We start from the raw sequence: 24,893 nt of genomic DNA, 5'->3' as shown, positions 1-24,893 counted from the left end.
ATGGGAGTCCAGACAGCAATGCGTTCCCATTAAACAAACGAGAGGTTACAAGGGAGCATACTAATGTTTTATATGCTTCCTCGGTGACAATGGACGAGTTCGTCCAATGTTTCTGATCTGATGAAAACCTGATTTTGAAACAGCGCTAAATTTCTTGTCCGTTGCAAAAATTTTCTAAAAATAAAATGCATTTGTGTTTTACGCACTCAGTATCAGTGACAACCTTTCCACCAAAACTGAGATGCAAGTCTGAGAGGTCTTTCTTACGTTTTTTGGAGCGAATAATATCAGCTCCGTTTTATCCTTGTTAAATTGTAGAAGTTTCGAGCACATTAACTTGCTGATGTCAGCTACGCAAGCATCATGTCGCTTTGACATGTTTATCAAATTATCAAGTGATTTGAACACGCGATTAACTTGTATGTTTATAACATTGACAGTACATATTATGGCGTTTACATATTTCGCCAATTGGTCTAGAGAAAATGCAATAAAGTTTTGGTCCCATGTCCGCTCCTTGAGTAACACTAAATAGCAGACGAATCTAATCCGAAAGAATAGAAACATAGCGATTCGCTGATTCCTTATCTCGAGATATATGACTTTTACCAACTAAGTACGGTACCGGTTATACCACAAGAGTATTCCATCCGCTTTATCAAAATGGGATGATCTATAACATCGAAAGCAGCCGGTTGGTCTAGTATGGATAATACGGCACAACAGTCGTAATCAAGTACAAAACTGATGCCATGATGCACACGAAGTAATGCTGTATCGGTCGAATGACACGCAAAGTAGGTCGATTGTACATTGGCATACGATACAGTTACAGGGGAGGTAATGACGTTGCTAACGTAAAATGTTATTTTCGCGACTTCAAACTATGACATATCGCAAAAAGATGCATTTTTCGACTGATTTTTATCGTTCAAACTGATTTAATTTGCAAACGAGCGCATGGAACCTTTTTTTTCTAAGAATGACATTTTTTTTTATTTTGCAGGGATATTATGTGAAACAAAATTATAAAACTGTAAAAAGTGCAATTTTATTAATTCTTACAAATACATGTATACACAACAAATTACGTTTTTTCTCAGTTCATGACCATTTGATAAATATGAGTTATTTTTGGAATAAACAAGGGTGCACGTGTGTTCAAAGTACAAGGATGCACCATCTGCACTTTCATTTTATTACGTATGTTGGTTGAAGGAACCGCATTTTTATAATAGCATTATTGAAAATTCAAAACAGGGTCAGTAACACTGATTAGACGATGTATTTGATTCTGCTTTTGTAGCGTTTAGCAAACGATAACAAACGCCACATACCGTTTACAAAATAGTGGTTAGAAAGAAATGCACTCTTTGTATCTACAATTTAGAATGGAAATAGGGAATGTGTCAGAGAGACAAGAACAGCCGAATCAACAATATTCACGTAATTCTGTTGAGAAAACGTTTTATTGTTTAAGTGAAGGCTTTGCTTAGCGTCAGTAGCAATTCTATCATGAAATTGACCACCATAGCAGCTTTTATTAGATAATGTATACCACTTAAACGCCATCATACTTTAATTGATATTTAATTTAATTATATTGCGTTTTTGCAGTACGAGTTATATTTTGAATAATGGATAATTTTAAAACGTCAAAACTTCTATAAGTACCAAAGTTCTTGATACTTTCCAGAGATAACAAAAAGAAGTTAACGTAGGTTTCTAAATTCATAACACTGTAAGTTATTCGTCGCTTATCTGAACGTTTTTTCTACAAGAATCAGGATATTTTATATCAAGTTAAGAGAAAATCTTGGCTAATACAGCCGACAGTCATTGTGAATTTACTGAAAATGAAAAAGTATTTAATTTTTATAGGATTAATTTGTTCTGCACTACATGCAGGGGTAAAATCAACCAGTACCAGTGATGATATGGTAGAAACTCCAGTGGTCGATAATCAAAATGTCCCTTTGCTTGCAATGTTCGACATGACGAAAGTAAACAGTCGAATCAAGGAATATGTATCAAACGCATTCGAAAATATGAAAGGAAATTTAACTGTGAACATACGGAAGGAAATTAAAGACTACTTTGATGATATGAAACAAAATTCCACTGATGCTATTTCTGAAGGTAACTGCATTTTTTTTTTATATTTCCGTATATAAGGTAATTACTACAACAACAATTCATTTCTTGTTGTAACATTATTTTAAGTTCACTTGACTTTTATTGAACTTTATTTACAAACAAATTATCCCAAATTAAATGGTTGTAACTATATTTGAAAACCCCTTCTAAGATATTTTATTTGGTTTCAATAAATTTATAATCAATATTTTATATCTAAAATAAATTATAAACCAATCAGTACCCTTGAAAAATGGTATATTTTGAAATATACAATCACAATCAAAATCAAAACCTAAAAATATACACTATTTAAGGTAACGGATACATATTTTTGTGATTGTATAGATATTTTATGTGATTTTGGAATAATTTACGCTCCAATTATATTGTCGTAATGTGTAAAACCATAACTTGAAATGTCTCACAAAGAGCTTGGAATAAACAGCAAAACTGGTAGTCCTTTGTAATCTTTAACATCTTTAAGGAGGTATGGAAATTTACAAAAACACAAATATGTTCTTCTTTCTTCTGGTATTAACATCAAATAAAACGAAGAAAATCTATCGTCATTATACTGGATACCAAAACTTCATTAAACTCCTTTTAAAGATTTCGGTACAAAGCTGAATCATCAAGATGTTCGACTAAACATATTTCTAAAGTGATGGTTACCATTCGTTGTACAGTAAAACATAACCTTCAAAAATATTGTGATGAGATATATTGAACCAGTTGAGTCAATCAGAAGTCGATACTTAAAAATTCTTAAGATCTACTGCCTAATCATAGATCACGATGATTTGACATTTAACCTCTGGTATCTTTAGTCCCTCTTTCACAAATTCAATCACTATTGTATAATTCTATTTTTAGAAATATTTCTGTACTAAAATAAACATATCTTGGCTTTGGATTGTGACCCGGATTTGTTTTTGTTTAATATATGGATTAGTACTGGCCAGCGGCATACTACTGTTTACTTTATTTACAGCCAGAAGAACTGCAGAAGGAAAAATCAAAAAGGAAATTAAAGGCTATTTTAATGATATGAAACAGAACTCCACTGATTCTATATCTGAAGGTAACTGCATCAATTGTTTTTTCTTTTTTACGCTATATGCTTAAGCACAAACCATGTTTCAATTGATATGCTTTCTATGAAATTATGCAAGTATCTACAGCCAGTAGATATTTTTCGATAATCTTAGGTTCTGTTTAACCTTTGAGTAAGAACAGAACGGAACATCCTAGTACATAAAGCAGTAATCATATTTAACATTTGAAATTAAGATATAATCGTGGTACAATAGCTGATTGTCAAAGAGACAACTTAACTACCAAGTAAAGAAAGGAAAGCACAAATGCAAGTCACTACATTTCACCAATCAACATTAGACAATGCAAAACACCTTTCCAGTAAGTTACAAAAACATGATAATAGTGTAACCTGCACAATCCGACACCTTATTAATTAGTATTTCAACATCCTGCTTTAACTGACACCTTTTCATGGAGCGAAAATAGGATTTTTATTTATGACATATATGATGTATACATACTGTTTCCTTTTTCCTTTTTTAACTATTTAACTATCAGATCATTCATTAGTTAATGGGGTTCATGTTGCTTATTCTTTAGTTTTTTATGTTGTGTCATGTGTACTATTGTTTGTCTGGTTTTTTTTTCATATTTAGCCATGACGTTGTCAGTTTATTTTCGATTTATGAGTTTGACTGTCCCTCTGGTATCTTTCGTCCCTCTTTTAAAATTTTCTGGATTTACTATTATTTTATTTACAGGTAAATTTTATAAATCCTTTGTTGAAAAAAACTGTATAAAAAAACAAATGTTAGAGAAACATGAACACAAATAATATAATAATGTGGTACAACCAGATTTTTTTATGTGTGACAATCAGAACTCTAAAATAAAAAAATGGCGACATTAAGGAATGAAGCCTATCGGCAATACAAAATAATGTGTTAATGCACTTCTGTTTTTATAGATTTATGAATGCAATCAATATGTACGTTTCGTGCTGCAATACAATTCAGCATTTTACAATTAGTTTTTTGAGTAAATTAGGGTCGATTTTTAATATTTTCATCGTCAATTCTTTTTTTGCGGTCACCAATTGTGTTTGTATACTTTATATTTATACTGAACTACGTTGACACTTTGATTTTGATTTTTCTCTAATTTCAGTGCTTACTCCCCGGGACTGCTCTGACTTAGATAGAAAAAAGATCAGAAGTGGAGTGTACAAAATTTTCCCGGAGGGTACAGCTGGATATAACGTGTTCTGTGATATGAAGACGGATGGGGGAGGGTGGACGGTAAGAAGTTGAACAGTTTCTCTAATTGGCTGATATGTTTAAGCGCGGAAATATTTATCACGCTTAAGGTTGCTCGGATGTCTGCCTCCATCTTAGATTTTGAAGGAGCAGATATCATTTGGTCTGTATCTTTATTGAAATGTGCAAATTTTTAGTGTAATGTGTATATCATGTTTAAGACGTATAATTTTATTAACAAAAATATGCGTTATATCGTATTTTCGGATTTATTTTCTACAAAACACAATATTATCGTTCAATTAATATTTTCATTTGTTCCGAATAAAGGGAATTAGTAGTAGAGGTAACTCAGATAAAGTAATTTTATAAAAGAAAGTGTTGTGAATTTACCTCTTTTGATACGTAGCGAGAAAACAAGTTGTTTCTTTTTATTATCTGAAAGCATGTTCTAAGAGCTATCTTCTTACATTTAATATTCAAATTCTATGGTGTAGTTTTCTTTTTATCAAACATAATTTATACCAGCGAGCTCACTTAAATGCAGATTATTCTAGTTATTTGAATTTGACTATCATTCCTGTTTCGTTCTATACTACGTTATACCTTACACTCATGTTAATATTATGTGAAGGGTTGCGTATCTGTACTGCTTAGAATGAAGTTAGATCGATTTTAGGTTTAGTGCGCAAATATGTTTTATTTATCAAACTTCCAAATTTGCGCTTCTATTATGTGAAATATCAACGTACATGTAGGAGAACCGTGTTGTATGCGTCAATTCTTCAGCAATCAGTTTTAATATATAAGTCGCATCTTGGAATTTGAAAAAAAGCATACTATAGTAATCGCTCTTTAATGAAATGTGCAACTTTGGAGAGTAGTATGTTATTGATGTGTAAGACTTTCCATGTTAATATATGTTAATTGAGTGATTTATCATATTTACGGATGTATTAAAATCAGAATATTTATGTTTGATTATATTTGTAAAAAAACTTTGCCACATAAGGGAAGATAACTCATATACAGTGAACGGTTTAGTGAATTTACCTATTTTATCATGTAGCAAGAAAACTAGTCCGGTGACCAAATTTATCTGAAAGCATATTATCAGAGCTATTTTTTTCTTTTCTTATCTTAAAGTTCTATGGCGTAGTTTTCTTTTAATTACACACAAAAGGGTTTTCCATGCGAGATGGCAGTTTTGTAAAGACTGTTGTTTAAAAAACCTTAGTTACCCATACTTTTTCTTGCATTTTTTAAAACGTTTTCCAAATGTCCTTCCTATCATCTACTGTGGGGAAAATAAACATTCTAGCTAGAACGAATTCAACATTGGTCAAATAAATTTCTTAAACAAGTCATCAAAGAAAGATGACTGATACTATAGTGACAGTTAAACTCAAACGTCGCCATGGCTTAAAATGAAAACAGACAAACGACTGCACAAAAGCACAAAATAGAAGTAACTACTTAGCATCACGATCCCACCAACAACTGGGGTGATCTGAGATGCTTTATAATGTTAATCAGCTCTCCTTCCTCATGTGGCACCCGTTACATTGTGTGACACAAGATTGAAGAAACTACAAGCTTAAACTTCCATGCAAAAACAGTTATCTTACTGCTTTGAACACTTATAATTGATCAGTGAATGTTGCTTTTTTACATACGTTACAAGTCAAATTTTGAAAAAAAAGTCGTTCATTTTTCAGTTTTCTAGTGTTGTTTGTGGGGTTGATAGTATTATAGATATGTCAAAGTATGGCTGCGAATTTTGCCGTATAATTTTTTTTTCGCATCATGCTAGAAGCCATATAATACACAGTATACTAAATATTTCGTTAATCAACTCCTAGCCATTGATTAAATTGTTTCGAGTTTTTCAATGGACATTTTTTATAATTCGATAATCGCCGAGATACGTGTCTTATTGTAATCTCTATTAATACATTAGTGCATATGTGACGTGTTGTGCCTATCAGTATCTCCAATTATAACCATAAAGCAATTGTCATACTACCTGGGAAACATTTAATGTTTCCTACATATTATAGGTTTTGTTCATATAATTAGTTATATCATTTCATAACTTAGGTTTTTCAGCACAGACAAGATGGAAAAGTAGATTTTTTCCGCGGATGGAAAGAATATGCTAAAGGATTTGGTGATGTCAACACAGAATTTTGGTTAGGTCAGTAGTTTGAATAATTTATGTAAGGTCAAAAAGATATGAACAATTTTTACGGCATACTAGAATTCGAAAATATTCTTCGTATTGCGCACTTTTAACCTAACAGATAAGTGCATACATATATATAAGTGGTAATATTCTTTACAAAGCACAAACATGTCAGTACTTACCTCAAAAGCTTACAAAACCTTGAAATAGACATATGTAGAAGGGAAATAGTTACCATACTGTTTTCGGGTCATTAAAGATTGCATATTTTGGTTTTTATATTGATTCACTTATAGGGTCTCTGCATCGTAACTAAACACATTCATTTAAAAAACAGTTGTTGGCATGACACGGGTTATGTTCTGCTCATATATTTTATGAAAGTATTATACTAAACCCCTAACGACAGGGATTGTGCCTGATATTCAATTGATGAAGATATAGTCTTGCAATCAGTTTAATTAAGGTGTAGAGCAGGCATGTCAGTTAACTGCTAATAGTCTGTTGTTATTTGTTTTATTATGGTCATTTTATTTATTTTCTTTTGTTACATCTTCTGACATCGGACTCGGACTTCTCTTGAACTGAATTTTAATGTGCGTATTGTTATGCGTTTACTTTTCTACATTGGCTAGATGTATAGGGGGAGGGTTGAGATCTCATAAACATGTTAAACCCCGACGCAATTGTGCGCCTGTTCCAAGTCAGGAACCTCTGGCCTTTGTAAGTCTTGTATGTTTTTTAATTTTAGTTTCTTGTGTTTAATTCGGAGTTTAGGATGACGTCCATTATCACTGTACTAGTATAAATATTTTTTAAGGGGCCAGCTGAAGTACGCCTACGGGTGCGAGAGTTTCTCGCTACATTGAAAGCCCATTGGTGGCCTTCGGCTGTTGTCTGCTCTATGGTGGGGTTGTTGTCGCTTTGATACATTCCTCATTTCCTTTCTCAATTTTTTTTGTATGTGACGTTAGTTGAAAGTTGAAAATCGACGAAAATATAAAATAATAGATTGAATACCAGTGGCAAGTATTACACGCATCTATGGACGAACATAACACAATGGGACATAAGTTTGAATCCTGCTTTGTACTTTATCGACACGAATATCAATATTTCAACGTGCTATTTTACAACTAACTGGCGAAACGGAAGACCATCGAGTCGGCTTAAGATACTAAAATAACTGTTATTTCAAATAATGATGGGCTAACATGTACAGTTAGATAACTTTTTATTAAAAGTGAACAATTTTCTATATGTTGAATAAGAGAGGATTCCTTCCTTGGTTTTAAACAAGAAATAGTTCAACTTAAAACAAAAAAAGACTAAAATATATGTGGAGAGTTCTTAAAGAGTGCTAACCTTGATTCCGTCAAATAACGAACTTAAATACACTTAGAAAGAAGAATTATTTATACCCAAAATAGACATATGGGTACAAATTGCTAATGCACGGTTAAAAAAATCGAATGAAAAAACCTAAATCATTTCAATCATGTTCGACTTAATATGTGTATTTACTTGTATGTTATGTTTTGTTCATCCACAAAGGCAAACAAGAAAACAATTCTATATTTGCATTTAGGGGAAAACAATGATTAAAATATTTATCTATATAGATATAGAAAGATGGGGTATGAGTTCCGATAATACAACTCTCCATCCAAATAACAATTTACAATAGTAAATTATTATAGGTCAAGGAAGTGCTTTCAACACGGAGCCTGGGTTCACACCGAACTGCAGGATATAAAGGGCCCCAAAAATTAGTAATGTAAAACCATTCAAACGGAAAAACCAACGGTCTTATATACATTTATTTGTTTTTTCTTTTTCTGTGATTTGATTTTTCGTTTATAGGTAATGATAAACTTCATGATTTAACATCTCAAGGAAGTTATGAACTTAGGGTAGATTTGGAGGATTTTAATGGCGACAAGTGGTATGCCAAATACTCTACCTTCAACATTGGCGACCAGTCAACCAACTACACACTGACTGTAAATGGTTACAGTGGAACCGCAGGTATAAATTTATATTTTTTCAATGGTTGTGAGAGAAGGAACAATCACTGCTATTTTTGCATAATAGGTACTATTTCTGTACTAAAAATCTGTAGTACTGAAAATTTACTTTTAATATTTTAACTATTTCTTTACTTTTAATTTATAGTTATATTTAGGTACCTACATTTTACAGGACATGATTTGTACTAAAAATTGGTACAGAAATAATACCAACAGTGATCACAGTTTGAAAATCATAACGTTAAGATATTTGAAATAGACAAACCTTCAAAATGCTGAAAATGTAATGGTGTCACCAAAAAATCTGTAGTACTTAAATTTCAAGTACAAATCAAGTACAGTCAAACACGGGTACCTAAATGTAACAATAATTTTAAAGTAACAAATTGCTACTGAATATTAAAATTTGATTCGCAGTTTTACAGATTTGTTGGTACAGAAATAGTTCCTTTGCAAAAGTAGCTGTGTAAATGATTCATATTGGGCAGGTTTGTTTATTTTTTGTGTTATTTTGAAAATTGGAACTTCTTTTAACAATGATCGAATCAGAATAGGACACTTACTTTAATACACATACTGTTTCAAAGGACAGAAAACGTAATAAAGATCATAAAATTTCCGAAATTTAAGTGATAAAGACTCTTGTTTTATGTTTAAAAAATCCGATATAATATGACTGTATTTATTTTTAGTTCACCTGGCCTAAAGGGCAAAAGTGAGCTTTTCTCATCACTTGGCGTACTTCACAAAAATCTTCTCCTCTTAAACTTCTAGGCCAAATTAAACCAAATCCTGGTACTTTTGATAACTTTTAGCCATAAGAATCATTGTGGTATCTAGTTTTAAAATTGTGTCCGATGACCCAGCTAACAAACCAGTACGCCCGCCATGGCTTAAAATAGAACATAGGGGTAAAACGTAGATTTTGGCTTATATCTTTGAAATCAAAGCGTTTAGAGTAAACCTGGCATTGGGTATGCTTGTTTATCAGGTCAAGATATATATACCCTGAAATTTTCAGACAAATTGGACATCCCGTTATTAGGTTGCTGCCCCTGGATTGGTAATTTTAAGGAAAGTCTGAATTTTTTGGTTATTATCTTTAATATTATTATGGATAGAGATAAACTGTTATCAGCAAAAGTGTTCAACAAAGTTAGATCTACAAATAAGTCAAATGATCAAAATTGTCAATTGACCCCTTTAGGAGTTATTGTGATTGATAATAGATTTTTAACAAATTTTTGAAAACTTTTGTAATCTTACAAAAATCTTCTCTGAAACTACTGAGACAAATTTTAACTATATTTGTCACAATCATTATTAGGATAACTATGTTATAAAATGTGTTCGATGACCCTGTCTGCCAACCAATATAGCTGCAATGGCTAAAAATAGAATATAGTGGTAAAATGCAGTTTTTGGCTTATATCTCTGAAACTATAGGGTAAAGAGCAATTATGGCAATGGGTAAAAATTTTCATCAGGTTAAGATCTATCTGTTCTGAAATTTTCAGACAAAACAAACAGGCCGTTGTTGGGTAATTGCCCCCTGAATTAGTATTCTTAGGGAAGTTTGCAGATTTTGGTTATTATATTGAATATTACTATAAATAGAGATAAACTTTAATCTGTTGTTATTTATATATTATTCTCATTTTGTTTATTTTCTTTTGTTACATCTTCTGACATCGGACTCGGACTTCTCTTGAACTGAATGTTAATGTGCCCATTGTTATGCGAATACTTTTCTACATTGGTTACAGGTATAGGGGAGGGTTGAGATCTCATAAACATGTTTAACCCCGCTGCAATTGTGCGCCTGTCCCAAGTCAGGAGCCTCTGGCCTATGTTAGTCTTGTATGATTTTTAGTTTTAGTTTCTTGTGTATAATTCGGAGTTTAGTATGACGTCCATTATCACTGAACTAGTATACATACTTTTGAGAGCCGGCTGCAGGCCGCCTCTAGGTGCGGGAATTTCTCGCTACATTGAAGACCCATTGGTGTCCTTCGGATGTTGTCTGCTCTATGGTCGAGTTGTTGTCGTTTTGACACATTCCGTATTTCCTTTCTCAATTTTGTTTAAACAGCAATAACGTCCAGCAAAGTAAGGTCTACAATTAAGTGAGCATGACCAAAATGTCAATTTACCCCATAAGAGTTATTGCCATTTAAAGTCAAATCTAACAACTTTTGGTAAATTCTTATAATCTTTACTGACATGAATTATTATTGATATGGTCATATTTTAAATTTAACTGTTTACAAAACTTTTGAATATTTGAAATAATAAGGCTTTTCTATCCCAGGAATATAATACATTATCTGTACATGCTGTATTTAGCTAAACTTTTAGTAATTTTGGTCCTCAATGCTCTTCAACTTCGTACTTCATTTGGCTTTTTTGTTTTATTTTTTTTTAGATTCGAACGTCACTGATGAGTCTTTTGTAGACGAAACGCGCGTCTGGCGTAAACACAAAACTTAATCCTGGAATCTATTATGAGTTTGTTTACAACCACTGGGTCGAAACCACTGCTGTTTGAGTTTTTTTTTTATTCCCATAGGGTATCACCAGCCAAGGAGACAGCACTTCTGTGCTGACATAAATTATCATTGATATGGTCATATTTATAAATTTACTATTAACAAAACTTTTGAATGTATGAAATACCGAGACGTTGCGCACGATGTCTGTACAAATAAATACGTAGACTGGTTAGTTCGATAAAAAATAGTGATTCTTCATTGAATTCATTAAAGTAGACTTATAACTAAAGAAAAAAGGAACAGAAATTTAAAACACTAGGATTTAAATTTATAACACTAATTTATCCCATTTTTACGCACAAAAGTTATGTCCAACGTTTCATTTTGTGTGCAAAAGATCAGAGTTCCGTTTCTCTACTCCGGTATTTTTTCTCCGATCATCGTAAAACTGAAATATAAGTTGAAATAATGATATTGAAAAAAAGAAAAAAACAAAACTGGGGTACAGGTAAAAATAAAAAAAAGAGTAAAGCATGTAGGTGACGTAGTTCAGGTTGAAAGTATCTCCGTCATCTAGATGTTTTATTTTAATTGCGAAGTCTGGACTGGTAAGGGAAGTAATATCGTAATCTGGAAAATGTTATTTTTGACACGGTCTGAAAAATGTCTAAGCATATGCAAGGTAAGTATGTTTCGGATTTGCGCATTTATACCGTGAAATTGAAAAAGCTGAGAGGAAAAATATTTATTATATTTTAAAAGTTTTTTTTTACTTTTCTTCTGGTTCATGAATTTGTTGTGCCGGAAACCATGCTCATACTTTCTATTGCAATGACTTCAAAAAGTACAGCCAACTTGTCCCAACGAAAAAAAAATGTATGGTTTTAACGAGCTGTTTTTCAAATAAGCATAGTGAGATCATAGAAAACAAAACTTGGCGGTTAAGGTTTTTCTGTTTTTCTTTTTAAACAATATAGTGTTTAATATTTTTTCGTTAGGCAACAAGGTTTTTATATCGTTTCAAAAAAGTATAACGTTTTGTCCAAACGATCGCAAAACGTAATTGATGTCATGCTTAGGTTTTTAATCTTATATCGTAATTATTTGTTTTCAGTTTAATTGAAATAAAAATAAAAATACATGTATAAATTATGATACAACCAGTGTATGAGAAAGGAATAGTTAAAATTTTATTTCAAATATTGAACAAATGAGATTTATATAAAAAATGGGGATCTTAGGTGACTTTTAATTTTTTTTTTAGCATACTAGTTTTTGCTTTATATAAGGAAAAGTGTCTGTCTGCAAGTTTTCAATCGTCAAAAGTAACATGTATACATGTTTTTTGGTTAAAACAAGAAAATAGAGAAAACTCATTGCTGGAAGTTAAAACAAACGAAAGATATTGCACAAAAATACGGAAGTGAGAACATTTAAAACATGAATGCCGAATGTTTCACTTCCTAAATATTTTTCTACAAGGAAAGCATAGGGAAATGGTAAAATATAGAAAGGAAATGGAAACACGAAGAAATGCCACCAAAAGGAGTATTCATAAATATGCCAAAACTAGGAGAATATAAATTATAAATCTAATTTGAATTCAAAATAAATCTGTGTTAATTTGGAAATTAATGTATAGAATTAATTAATGCGAACTGCTTCATATGCCGTGAGAATAATTATCAATTATGGCCTGGAAAGACTGACAACTCCTGTAAATGAATACTCATTAATTTTTTTTTATCTATACTTTATTTGTAAAACTATGCATTTTTTCAGACAAACCGAAATCGGTTGCCAAATTCACAACAGTAAATTGACCTTATCAATTATATGCTTAAACGCCTGAAAGTTCCGTTGAAATCTTCTAAATCGTCTTATTTTGAGGAACTTCATGACACGCTAAGTAGTACCAACATCGTGCTTTTCTACCTCAGGGAATAGATTACCTTAGCTGTATTTGGCAAACTTGTAGAAATTTTGTTCCTCAATGCTTTTCAACTTCGTACGGCTTTTTTAAAAACTTTTTTGGATTGGAGCGTCACTGATGAGTCTTTAGTAGACGAAATGCGCGTCTGGCGTAAATACACAATTTGATTTTTTTTTTGATAATTGATTTTCCTCTGAGTTCAGTATTTTTGTGATTTTACTTTTTTTGAACCTAGTATCTATGATGAGTTTATTTACAAAAGTCTTCTTCTGTAATAACTGATACAAATCTAACCAAATTAAGCCATATGTAGTTTGAAAATGTGTCCAATTACCCTTCCTGTAAACGAACATGGACGACATGGCTGAACATAGAACATAGGGGAAAATGCAGTTTTTGACTTATATCTCTGAAACTAAACCAAAAGTATAACGGTTGCTTCTAGTGTAAATAAACATATCAGGAGAGCAACACAGACTCCTTGGAGCCTCTTTTTTTTATTCAAAAATCTTCTTTTTTTTTTAAAACGTAATTTTTCAACAAAGGAAACCTATATGTGATTGTAAGACACGAATTGTTCCGTCTGCCGCCCTGTCGCACGTTGTCTTACTCGTCCTGTAATTTGTTTTAGCATACACCGAGGTACCAAGAAGTACACAATGTATATATAGAGCCACAGCATTACTGTTAAAAAGTCCGGGCAAGTACAACTTTCACTGTGACCTGGAACACGATACGATTTGATTTGATTTTTTGTGTTTTAACGTCACTTTTAAGCACCGCATTTAGACTATTTTGTGGCGGCCTGTTTTTATTGGTGGAGGAATTCGGAGTGCCAGGAGAAAACTACCGAACGTCGATAGGAAAACTGACGATCCTAGTCAATTAAAATTGGGGTCGAATGCACTAACACGAGCGGGTTCGAACTTACACGCTCAGTGTTGACTGGGCAGTGATAACAGTAGTAACTACTTAGACCACTTGGCCACCGAAGCCCCGGAACACAATACGAGATCGATATTCTGTTCGCATTAGGTAGCACTCAACAGTTAGAATATAAAATGAAAATTGAACCACAAAAGTTTAATAATTTTCTTTTCCTGGCTTTCTATACATGTGCATATGTATGTAATCAGTATCACCCATTGATTTGATTTTCAAAAGTTAAAAAGGTGCAAGATAATTCCTTTTTTGTGTATCCATGACAACATTACACAGTTGTTTTCCATAAATATTACAAGAAAGGGCATGCAAATGTCACATATTTGACTACGATTTGGTTCAACCTAGAAGTTCAATGCTTTTGAGTGAAACCTTTTCATCAACTGTTAAATTTAAACTATCAATATGATCGAATAAAAATGGGTGTATTTCGCCTATTTTTTTGCGTAAAGTTTAAACTTAAATTTGTGTGAATGCCGGATCCATTTTTGATATGGAAATAGAAATATAGTCTGACATACAGAAAGTAATATATAGAAAATGATACATGGCAAAATCCGTATCGTATGTTGACACCAATATCAGCCCAAGAGCCTTTAGTCCCGAGGGATGATATTGGTCGAGGGTGAAACGGTATGTGTTACGGATGTTGCCATGTTTTATACGCTTAATCATATATTTCAACAGGAGAGTTATATTATATGAACTGTTCACTGGGTAACCTTCAGTTTTATTTTTGTCCTGTTATAAAAGTCTTAAAAAAACTGCTCAATTACTTTACCCAAAGCACCTGGTTTACCTTAAAATGAGCGTGCTGTTGTTTTTAAAATATTTTGTTTATTATTAGGTCTTTCCACTTTTCTGTGGAAAGACCTATTGTTTTTCTTCTGATTATTTTTTTTTTTTTCTTCCGCCTACAGTTGGGTGCAGACCAAGCATTACACTTTACATTGAACTGTTTATGGATCCCATCCTTCAATATTTGTAGGTTCCGTTTACAAAATAGGCAAGCGACAAACTACTACATATATTAAATTGTGAAACTCAGCAGCAGTATGAAGATAACATGTTTCAGAGTAAATGGTGAATGTGTCCATGGGACACAGACGATGTACCCGCTTGCATATCATATATCATTTTATTTTTTTATTTTTACGTAGTATAACAACTCCAGAAAGGTTTCATTGACATTACCAACATTCGAACTTGATCTCTTTGTTGTGTATAAGTTTCCTAACATTTGGTAAAGTCAAACCTTCGTGTATGTTAGAGAACGGAAACGAAAATTTCATCATTTTTTTCCATTTGTAAAGGAATTTTACTTTAGAGTGGTTTAAATGACACTTAAAAAATTAAACTTGATCTGTGTTTTGTTGTAATATTATTAAAAATTGTTTATACACAGTGTGGGAACAGAACTGTACGGTTTTCTAATATTTTTGTCATTCTGGAGACTGTCAAGCATGGATCCGACATTTTGAAAATTACAAGTTGCTTGATGGAAACTTTGATGAACTCTAATATTCTTTTATGACGTTTCTGCTTCAAATTTTGATAGCTTAATAATTTTCTATGTAACTATGAACCAATTAAGTAATAATAAAAAAAAACGTGTTTCTTAGAATGGTGGAGATCCGAGTAGAACGATTAAAGCTGTCTCACATCAGCGATCAAAACTGTCAAATAAACATCGAAAAACCAATCGTTTCTACCAGAATTTTCACTTGTACCTTTTCTGATATATAGTTTCACCTGTCTGAAAGTTTCAAAGCCATTGTTCAAGGAGAATTCCAAATATATTCATTTTCTCTATGTCAGATATTTTTATTGACAGTACAATCGCTTGCAAATCTACTGTACAATCACTTGAAGCATTCATACACAATCGATCGACCGAGTTTTATCAAAAACATCGCATATGCATTTCATTGGTTGTTCCTTGTCTGTCCTAAAATATTCATCTATGGTATTTGAAATGAAAATGAACCCAAGATCACTCATTTTGCCAATTACGATTATATCAAGGAACCTGTTTCAGGTGTCTATATCAGAGACAAAACTCGTACAATAAGTATACAAGACAAAATAAAGGTACAGTGCACATGTAAAGAAATTACTAAAATGTAAATAATCCTCGTACAAAATAAAAAAATATTTATATATACCGAAAGGTGGCTGTATGCTCTTGAAGGATAAGCATAGTGAAGTTCACTTAATTTATTATTTTCCATCAAGTCAAAAAAAATATATATTTACGTATTTGAACAATACAACAAAATATGTGTTATCACATGCAGCTTGATCGGGATATTTTAACTTGTTTAAGGAATTTGAATGTTGAATGGTGGAAGCTATTCACAAAACAACAAAAAAACGTCTAGGCCAATATACATTAACCAAAAAGAAAGATGTGGTATAATTTCAAATGGGATATCTATGTATTATAAGCTATAGCTTCTAATGGAATTTCCGATGTATTACATGTGTAATCAAATGTTCAGTCAACAAACTTAACGACAATAAACAGTGTACACACATTTAGTCGTCGTAATGCAATACACGCAGGTATAGTAAACTTCAAACTAGTCCGGGGTTATGTCAGGTCACAATCCGTATACTCCCAGTCCGGGGTTATTTAAGGTCACGGTCCGGACTCGCCTAGTATTATTTTGTTGATTCTCGGGTAAACGTTTTTTATTAATGTTTCAGACGATAATCCAGTAAGCAAAACATGAATGAATAAAAATGATAAAGTTCGTTTCATCAAATAATTTGTGAAGTTTTACATCTCTATCGATGTCTATAGTTTGCGAATACACCTAGTCCGGGGTTACTTCAGGTCACCATCCGGACTCGGCTAGTACATGTAATTGTTTCGTTAAATGTCGGATAAATATCTTATAATTGTTTTCTGTATTACATGCTTGATCAAAGGTCCCGTCAATATACTTTACGACAATAAACAGTGTACATACAGTTAGTCGTCGTAATGCAATACACGCAGGTATAGTAAACTTCAAACTAGTCCGGGGTTATGTCAGGTCACAGTCCGGACTCACCTGTTCAACATTGTGTATTACATGGGTGATCGCTGCTTAAATGTCGTTTATTGATTTTTCCGATGACCATCGAATAATTTAAGAAATAGAAAAATGAATAAAGGAAAAGCCAAAAGCAAAACGGGGGAAAAAAATCTTTCAATTTAGCAAATAATTTGGTATATTTATATACAATCCGTATACTCCCAGTCCGGGGTTATTTAAGGTCACGGTCCGGACTCGCCTAGTATTATTTTGTTGATTCTCGGGTAAACGTTTTTTATTAATGTTTCAGACGATAATCCAGTAAGCAAAACATGAATGAATAAAAATGATAAAGTTCGTTTCATCAAATAATTTGTGAAGTTTTACATCTCTATCGATGTCTATAGTTTGCGAATACACCTAGTCCGGGGTTACTTCAGGTCACCATCCGGACTCGGCTAGTACATGTAATTGTTTCGTTAAATGTCGGATAAATATCTTATAATTGTTTTCTGTATTACATGCTTGATCAAAGGTCCCGTCAATATACTTTACGACAATAAACAGTGTACATACAGTTAGTCGTCGTAATGCAATACACGCAGGTATAGTAAACTTCAAACTAGTCCGGGGTTATGTCAGGTCACAGTCCGGACTCACCTGTTCAACATTGTGTATTACATGGATGATCGATCGTTGCTTAAATTTTATTGGAGCAATTTCAACTTTGTATCATCCAATCAGGAGCTGCATAATATTTTATTCAGAGTACCATCTTGGGGTAAAAAATATCCCGGTTAATGAATACGGCCTTTGAATATGCCACTTATTGTATATAACACAAGATTATTTCTGTATTTCTTACCAAAGGAATACTACTGATACGGAGATTACGAGTGAATAATTCTTAAGCGAGGTATCTTAGTTCATTTTGACAATGGATGCTCAAATAAAATTATTTCACTATATTGAACATTATTTATTATTTCATTATATCTCGTAGCTAATGCCCCTTTAAATCTAACTTCTATACATGCTTGATTATGATTGATAGTGTAGTCTTTGACACCTTTTCACATCTGATTGTTTAATTATTTTTATAGACTTTGTGATGACAATCCGAAATAAGCAAGTATATCTTTTTTATTTATTTTACTGTAGAAAAAAATGGAGTAATTAAAGTACTATGTTATTGACCAGTGATGTTGATATAAGAATAATAATCATGTGATGTGATGTGATTGCAAATGAGAGCTGACAAAGAAGACCAAATGACACAGACATATACAACTATAGGTCACAGTACGACCTTCAAAACTGAGCAAATTACATACCGGAAAGTCAGCTATAGAAGGCCCTAATAATGACAAAAGGAAAAGAAATCGCTATAATGAAAGATATACAAATGTATTACACATCAACAAACGACAACCACTAAATTGCAGGCTCCTGACTTTGGACAGGCACATACTAAATGTTGCCAGTTTTTACTCGTTTGAAGGCGACAACCCCCCTTAACTTGGGGCAGTGCTGTAAAATAAGAACAAACTATTAAAATCAGTTGAAAAAAATATTAACTCATCAGATGGATACAAATAGATTTACAAAAACAGAGTATACATGGGTTGGTACTAATACTTGGATGGGTACTTATACAACTTATACAGCCACACAACATAACGACACCAACTACAAATATGAGAATGCTCGCAGTTACTGATCACAGCTAGTACATGGCCAACAACTAAAGGTAAAAAGCAATCCATCATGGTTTATATTTTGGTTATTTAAACACTGAATTACCAACAGCCTTAACGTATCTTGTAAGTAATTCCTGGTTGTGTCTCCTTTTTTCGTTTTCTTTAAATTAACCCAATATCCTAAAGCGAGTCTGTGTAAAACTTTGTCAATAATATAATATGAGGAACAGTAAAAGATCATAAGAATTAAGAGGAACAATTAAAAGACATACACATTCGTAGGAACGATAAGTCTTAGAGATTATAATAACTCGGATGAACAATAAAAAGTCACAAGGCTTCTGAGGAACAGCAAGAGGTCATAAGAATTCGGAGGAAAAATCAAGTCATAAGAATTCGGAGGAACAATAAAAAGTCATAAGAATTATGAGGAACAATAAAATATTATAAGAATTTGGAAGAACAATAAGATATCATAAACATTCGGAGGAACAATAAGAGATCATAGGAATTCTTATGATAATAGTTGACAATTCTGATATGTACAACTCGCTAACGAAAGAGGTTTATATTGATGAATAGAAAGTGATATTCACCTGCAATTTACCTGTGCACAATCGGCGTAAATGTCAAATAAAACACGAGACTTTCATTACACAGTGACATAACAACGCTTAATTAATGTTCTCATGCAAGTGAACTAATATTAAAAGTGATTAATTAAGACTGCCAAAACAAGAAAGATCTAATTTCTTGTCCAATTGCATGTAAAGCACAAGTTAAGGCTAAATTCGTAAATTTCGATAAATGTTTATGAAGAGGGAGAAAATAACCGTCATATATCATATATAGAAGTAAAACATTGAGTCATAAGACAAAAAACGTCGTAATAACTCAAAATTTATTTATACAGTTTCTTAGAGAAATATAAACACGGGCGCATTATTTAGAAAAGCAGGAATTCTATTTTTCCCTTTATGTCTAGAAGAAGAAAACAACCAAAGAAATATAATCCTCGAATGTTTCAAACTGTTGCGCTTCACTCTTCCTTTGAATAAAAAATTAATTTGCTTTCATTGATAATAAAAAGATTTTATTAATTTCCATAAAACAATAACGACAAGGGAATTATTTTATCTCTTCCTTACTTTACTTTAATCTTTTTGGTCAATTTTGCGCTCGGAATGTGGATTTTTTTAAACTATACTATTACTTATTATATGACAGTATAAATCTTAAAAAAAATATTTCTGAAAGTGGTAAAAAAAGACACAGTCCGGGTCCGGCATTCAGTCCGGGTCCGGCGACCAGTCCGGGTCCGGGTCCGGGTTTCATACCCAAGTCCGGGTCCGGAGTCCGGTCCGGTCCGGGTTTCAGTGCGTACCGATTAAATTACATGTATTTGAATAAACATACTTAAACTATTATTTGCGAAGAACAAGCAATTTACTATAATTATTGTTCAATTGAATACAAATGTTTGACATTTTTAAATAACTTTAATCTTCAATATGTCAAGCAGAAATGACCAGTTGGTCAATTAATTTTGATGTTCCGAACTGTTCCTTATCATTTCCTATTTAAGGTCAGTGTATCCAGGTTACGATGACAAACTGCGTTAACGGGCGTTTACTATAAACAGTAAACGCGCGTTTACTTATTACGAACATAGAAGACGCGCATTTTCCACGTTAACGCGGAGGTAAACGGGAAAGTAAACGCCCGTTTACTCTTTACAAAATTAGAAGACGCGCCGTTTTTGCGTTAACGCGGAGGTAAACGCGAAAGTAAACGCCCGTTTACTTTAAATGTCTACTGCAATTTCGGAGTAAACGCACAGTTAACGCGGCGTTTACATGAAGTGCACGCGAGTAAACGCCGCGTTAACTTTTTCGGCCCGTCTACATGTAATGCTTGGTCTGCACCCAACTGTAACTTTGTTCTTGCGATAAACATTTGTTTCGCAATATGTCGCTTAGATATTTTGTATATGATATCGAACAGTTTATGCGCTTTTGAAATTTACCCTGCGTAAACGAATACTTTTCTTTGTAGGAGTTATCTCCCCAAACACTGTTTTCCTTGTTAGCGCATCTCCTTTGCAACCGTAAAAGATTATGACAAATTTATTTTACAAAATTGCTCGTTATATCCTTCGCATGATTTGTCCTTTTTTGACCGAAGCGATATGACAGCTCCATATGAGAGTTATTTCCCCTTATGCATCTGATATAAGTGATATGAATTTCTATCTTATAAATCATAAGTGATAGAGACCTAGGATCTTTTGATTTGAGGTCCTTGGTCCCAAAAAATGAAAATTAGGTCAAGGTCAAAGGTCAAGGTCATTTTCTAATATTTGAATTTGGCTTATTTTCACTAATATCCAAAGACTGTATAAGATATCAACAAATTATTTTTACTAAATTGTTAGTTGCGACATGTCGTAAGATGTAAATTTGGATTGCAAGCGTACGTTGAATGTAAAAGGGAGTTTTCTCCCCTCTTGTATTTGAAAATACGCGTTTGGTGATATAACTCATTAACTGAATATAATTAAGACCTATGGTCTTTTGATTTGAGGTCCTTGGTTTATGACCTTGAAATTGATCTCAAGGTCATAGCTTAATTTGACATTCTAGATTTTGACCTTTGCTTTTATTCTATATGTATACATAATAAAGATATACAACTTTTAGAAAAAGGTATCAAACCATTTAACCTTGAAAAAAACAACCGGAAGTGACCTTTTGTAAACCGGAAGTAGCTATGTTTTTGTACTTTTTTGATATATAAGTATATAGAACCAGATATTTTTGGAATCAGTGTCAAGTAAATATTCAAATATAATCGGAAGTAACATTTTTCAAACCGGAAGTAACAAATTATCTCCCTTATTTAAAAAAAATGTATGGAAACAATATATTTTTGGAATCAGCTTACTAGGAGCTATCATTTGACGATTGAAATGACATTTTAAACTTAGTTTCACAACTTTTCATATTAAGATACATTGTTTTGATGGAAAGACCTTCAATTGTTCTCTGAACAATTGGTTTTTAATTGATTTTTTTTTTGTGCTTTGTATTTTTAATAGTTGCATTTTGTGTGCCAGAAAATATGAAAAATTGACGTTCGTGACGTCACATAGACATACCAAACAATGACGTCATTCAATAAATTGCGTCACGCCTGAATGAGCGTACCTATTTTGAGGAAAAATATTTTTTTAAGCTTACATAAATAAAAACTGACTTTATGTAAAAAAAAAAAAAAGTAGGGGTGTGATAAAGATTAAAGGTGTGATAAAGGGTATGCGACAAAGGGTATGGTGTGATAAAGGGTATGCAATAAAGCGTGTGCATCAAAGTTGCGCGATATAGATTAAACAGCAGGCTATTTATCAAATATTCAAAACTACTAGGGGCTATAATGGCCTAAAATGGCCCCAGATTTACAAGATAATAAAAATTCGAACAGAGCAGATTTTTCTCCATAAATTATTAGAATATGAGTCAATTATTTAAAAAAAATGTTTTTATCTAACACAAAAATGTTCAATGACGTCACAATGGTAGGTGCAAATGACGTCATAATTAGAAAAATAGGCAAAAATACAGAAATTTGGAAGGTTTTTCTAAATTTTGACCACCGCACCATACTTGCACCAATTAGAAATTGAAAAATTTTGACAAGTTCATACATATCAAACTTCGGATAAAATATTTTTTTGGTGCAAGGTTGGTGCGATAGTTTGTTTTATATTTTTCATAGCCGATCGGAGCATTAAAAAGCTGAAATATGCCGTTCAAATTGGACATATTCATCTGACAAAGTTTAGTTTATACATTCTTATGCCTATAGGAACTTTATTTTTTTGGTTATGAATGTAACATGTATTCCCAATATAATTTCCATAAGTATATCTCGGTAAATGTCTTTAAAAATCCGAAAGCAATAAACTACATGTGTAAGGGAGTCAATAACAACTTTGAGAACATTTTTTTTTAATTGTGAAATTTTAGATAGACCAATATATAACAACATCTGTACATTTCTTATGTTTCTGCTTATTATCAATTCAAAATCTGGTGTTTGAAAGGGGTAATCTTCTCTCTCTCTGGTATTAGGGTCGGATCCATGATTTATGTTAGGAAAAGGGGGCCAAATTTAAAAGATTATTTTGCTTAAATTCACATAATTGGCAAGAAACACAAAATTTAGTTTGAAAATGAAACTACCTATATTCCAACTGCATGTTTTTTTGTTGGGAATGAGCATAGAGAACAAAAAAAAATCCTTTTCCCATATCAGTTTGGTTTTATGTAAAAGAGGAATACTTCAGTGTCAAAAGAAAAATATTAGTTGATAAAGACACAGCGGGAACACCAAACAAGTTGACAGTCAAAGAAGTTATGGGAACTTTAGTGTCCTTATCATATATATATCTGATAGTTTTCTTAACTTTTTACTTATTTCAAGCTTAAAAAGGTGAACTATTCCAGAGGCACGTTCTATAACCTTGTAAATAAAAGTACCCCCTTTCAACTCCAACTCCTACCTGAAACATAACTACTGTAATGGAAATACACGGACATTTAAAAACATCCTTTAATGCATGTGTCTGTATCTATTTATTTTAAATAATTAATATTGAGATTTCTTAGCGCTAAATATGTGTTCTTGTCTTTATATTTTTCTTCTTGTCGCTAATAAGTGAGACTCCACCCGGCACTAGATATCTGTATATGTCAGCAATACCCAGTGTTTTGTTTTGTTTGTTGATGTTTTAATATTGCTTTTCCCCTTAACATTTACTTTGGAGTTTGTTACTTTTTACAATTTGCATCTGTTGCAATATATTTGAAATTAAATCTTGTAAAATAGAAAACAAATTGCAGTTGCCAGGGGCACATATGTGTTGCTAGGGAGAAACAACAGGGAATCTGGCAAAAATGTGCATTTAATTATGTAATATTTAAATATTGTACCATTGTAATGTTCACTACATGCTTAAAACAGGTTTAATTTCAAAAATAGATATATTAAAGCTGTATAATAATCATATTCGATGAGTTTAACTCCGCCATTATATTGGTTGCTAGGCAATAGAATAAACGAGCTAGACCCAAAATTCAATTATTTTCAGAAGGTCTATGGTATAGACTTAAAACAAGACAAATTAAATGATATTTGGGGGTGGGGCCAAAAATGGCCCTTATAGCCCCTACTATAATACATACATAACACAATTTTGATGTTCTTAAAATCCCATTATGAAGGCTATTCTTATCTTCATCTATCCAACAATACATTGTATTGCAAAATTTACAAGGACCAAAACTTAACACATCTAAATTTTACAATAATGTTCGAAGGTCAGAGCAATATTCGGCATACAACAAAGTAATAACAACCGTTGTTTGATATCAGAATGACGTAATGGCGGATATAATATACACCTACCAGGTAGTTGCGAGGTTATAAACATATCATAGTTAATGCGCATTTATTTGCCAAATTTTTATTTATGCTTCATATCTAACAAAATATAATTTTGATTTTTTTACACACATAAGGCGATGCTCTCAGGTTCCACAACGGACACACTTTCAATACAAAAGATAATGATCAACGTGAGTGTTCGAAATCTTATAAAGGTGGTTGGTGGTATGGAGCCTGTCACCACGCTAATCTGAATGGACTATATGTTGGAAATAAAAAGGATTACAAAGGCTTGCGTTGGAAGCAATTGGATGATACACAGTCAATGAAGACAACATCGATGATGATACGTAGGATATGACCGAAGAAAAGGCAGCTTCCATATTGACATAAAAAAACATTATTTCATCAACTTTGGTTGCGAGATTTTATTAAATTATTATGTTGTTTTTTGTTTGTTTGTTAATGATGTTCATTTTTATAAATGAATACATGAACACGTTGTTGTTGACGCATTTGCCGTTTCTATTCTAAATTTTTTAAATGTTGTCAAATTTATTTCATGATGTTAGCTTAATTTTACATATCAGGTCTTTTTCTGTTGATGAACTGTTTGTTCCCGAAGTTATGACAAATCCAGTGATACATTGTTTTTTGACGGAAATTGTTTGAATAAAATTTGCTATTACATAATTCTTAATATAGATCAA

The 24,893-nt window shown here is 32.4% G+C and overlaps 1 protein-coding gene across 1 annotated transcript; it reads left to right on the top strand.

The window, feature by feature from the left end:
- Nucleotides 1-1,738: 1,738 nt before the first annotated feature.
- LOC134711192 (ryncolin-1-like) lies at nt 1,739-24,893 on the top strand. Its single transcript, XM_063571646.1, has 6 exons — nt 1,739-2,139; nt 3,131-3,220; nt 4,345-4,475; nt 6,534-6,630; nt 8,482-8,646; nt 24,318-24,893. Exons 1-6 carry the CDS (start codon nt 1,857-1,859, stop codon nt 24,542-24,544), a joined length of 993 nt encoding a protein of 330 aa, XP_063427716.1. The 5' UTR covers nt 1,739-1,856; the 3' UTR covers nt 24,545-24,893.

The sequence above is a fragment of the Mytilus trossulus genome, chromosome 3, assembly GCF_036588685.1.
Source record: "Mytilus trossulus isolate FHL-02 chromosome 3, PNRI_Mtr1.1.1.hap1, whole genome shotgun sequence".
Taxonomy (NCBI): domain Eukaryota; kingdom Metazoa; phylum Mollusca; class Bivalvia; order Mytilida; family Mytilidae; genus Mytilus; species Mytilus trossulus.
Note: the sequence above shows the minus strand (reverse complement) of the source record. Positions and strands in the feature narration are given on the sequence as shown.

Excerpts from the sequence above, each read along its gene's own strand:
- LOC134711192 (XM_063571646.1), top strand. The coding sequence starts at position 1,857 with ATGAAAAAGTATTTAATTTTTATAGGATTAATTTGTTCTGCACTACAT. Across the intron at positions 6,631-8,481 it reads CAACACAGAATTTTGGTTAG|GTAATGATAAACTTCATGAT; the intron begins GTCAGTAGTTTG and ends TTTCGTTTATAG. Across the intron at positions 8,647-24,317 it reads TGGTTACAGTGGAACCGCAG|GCGATGCTCTCAGGTTCCAC; the intron begins GTATAAATTTAT and ends TACACACATAAG.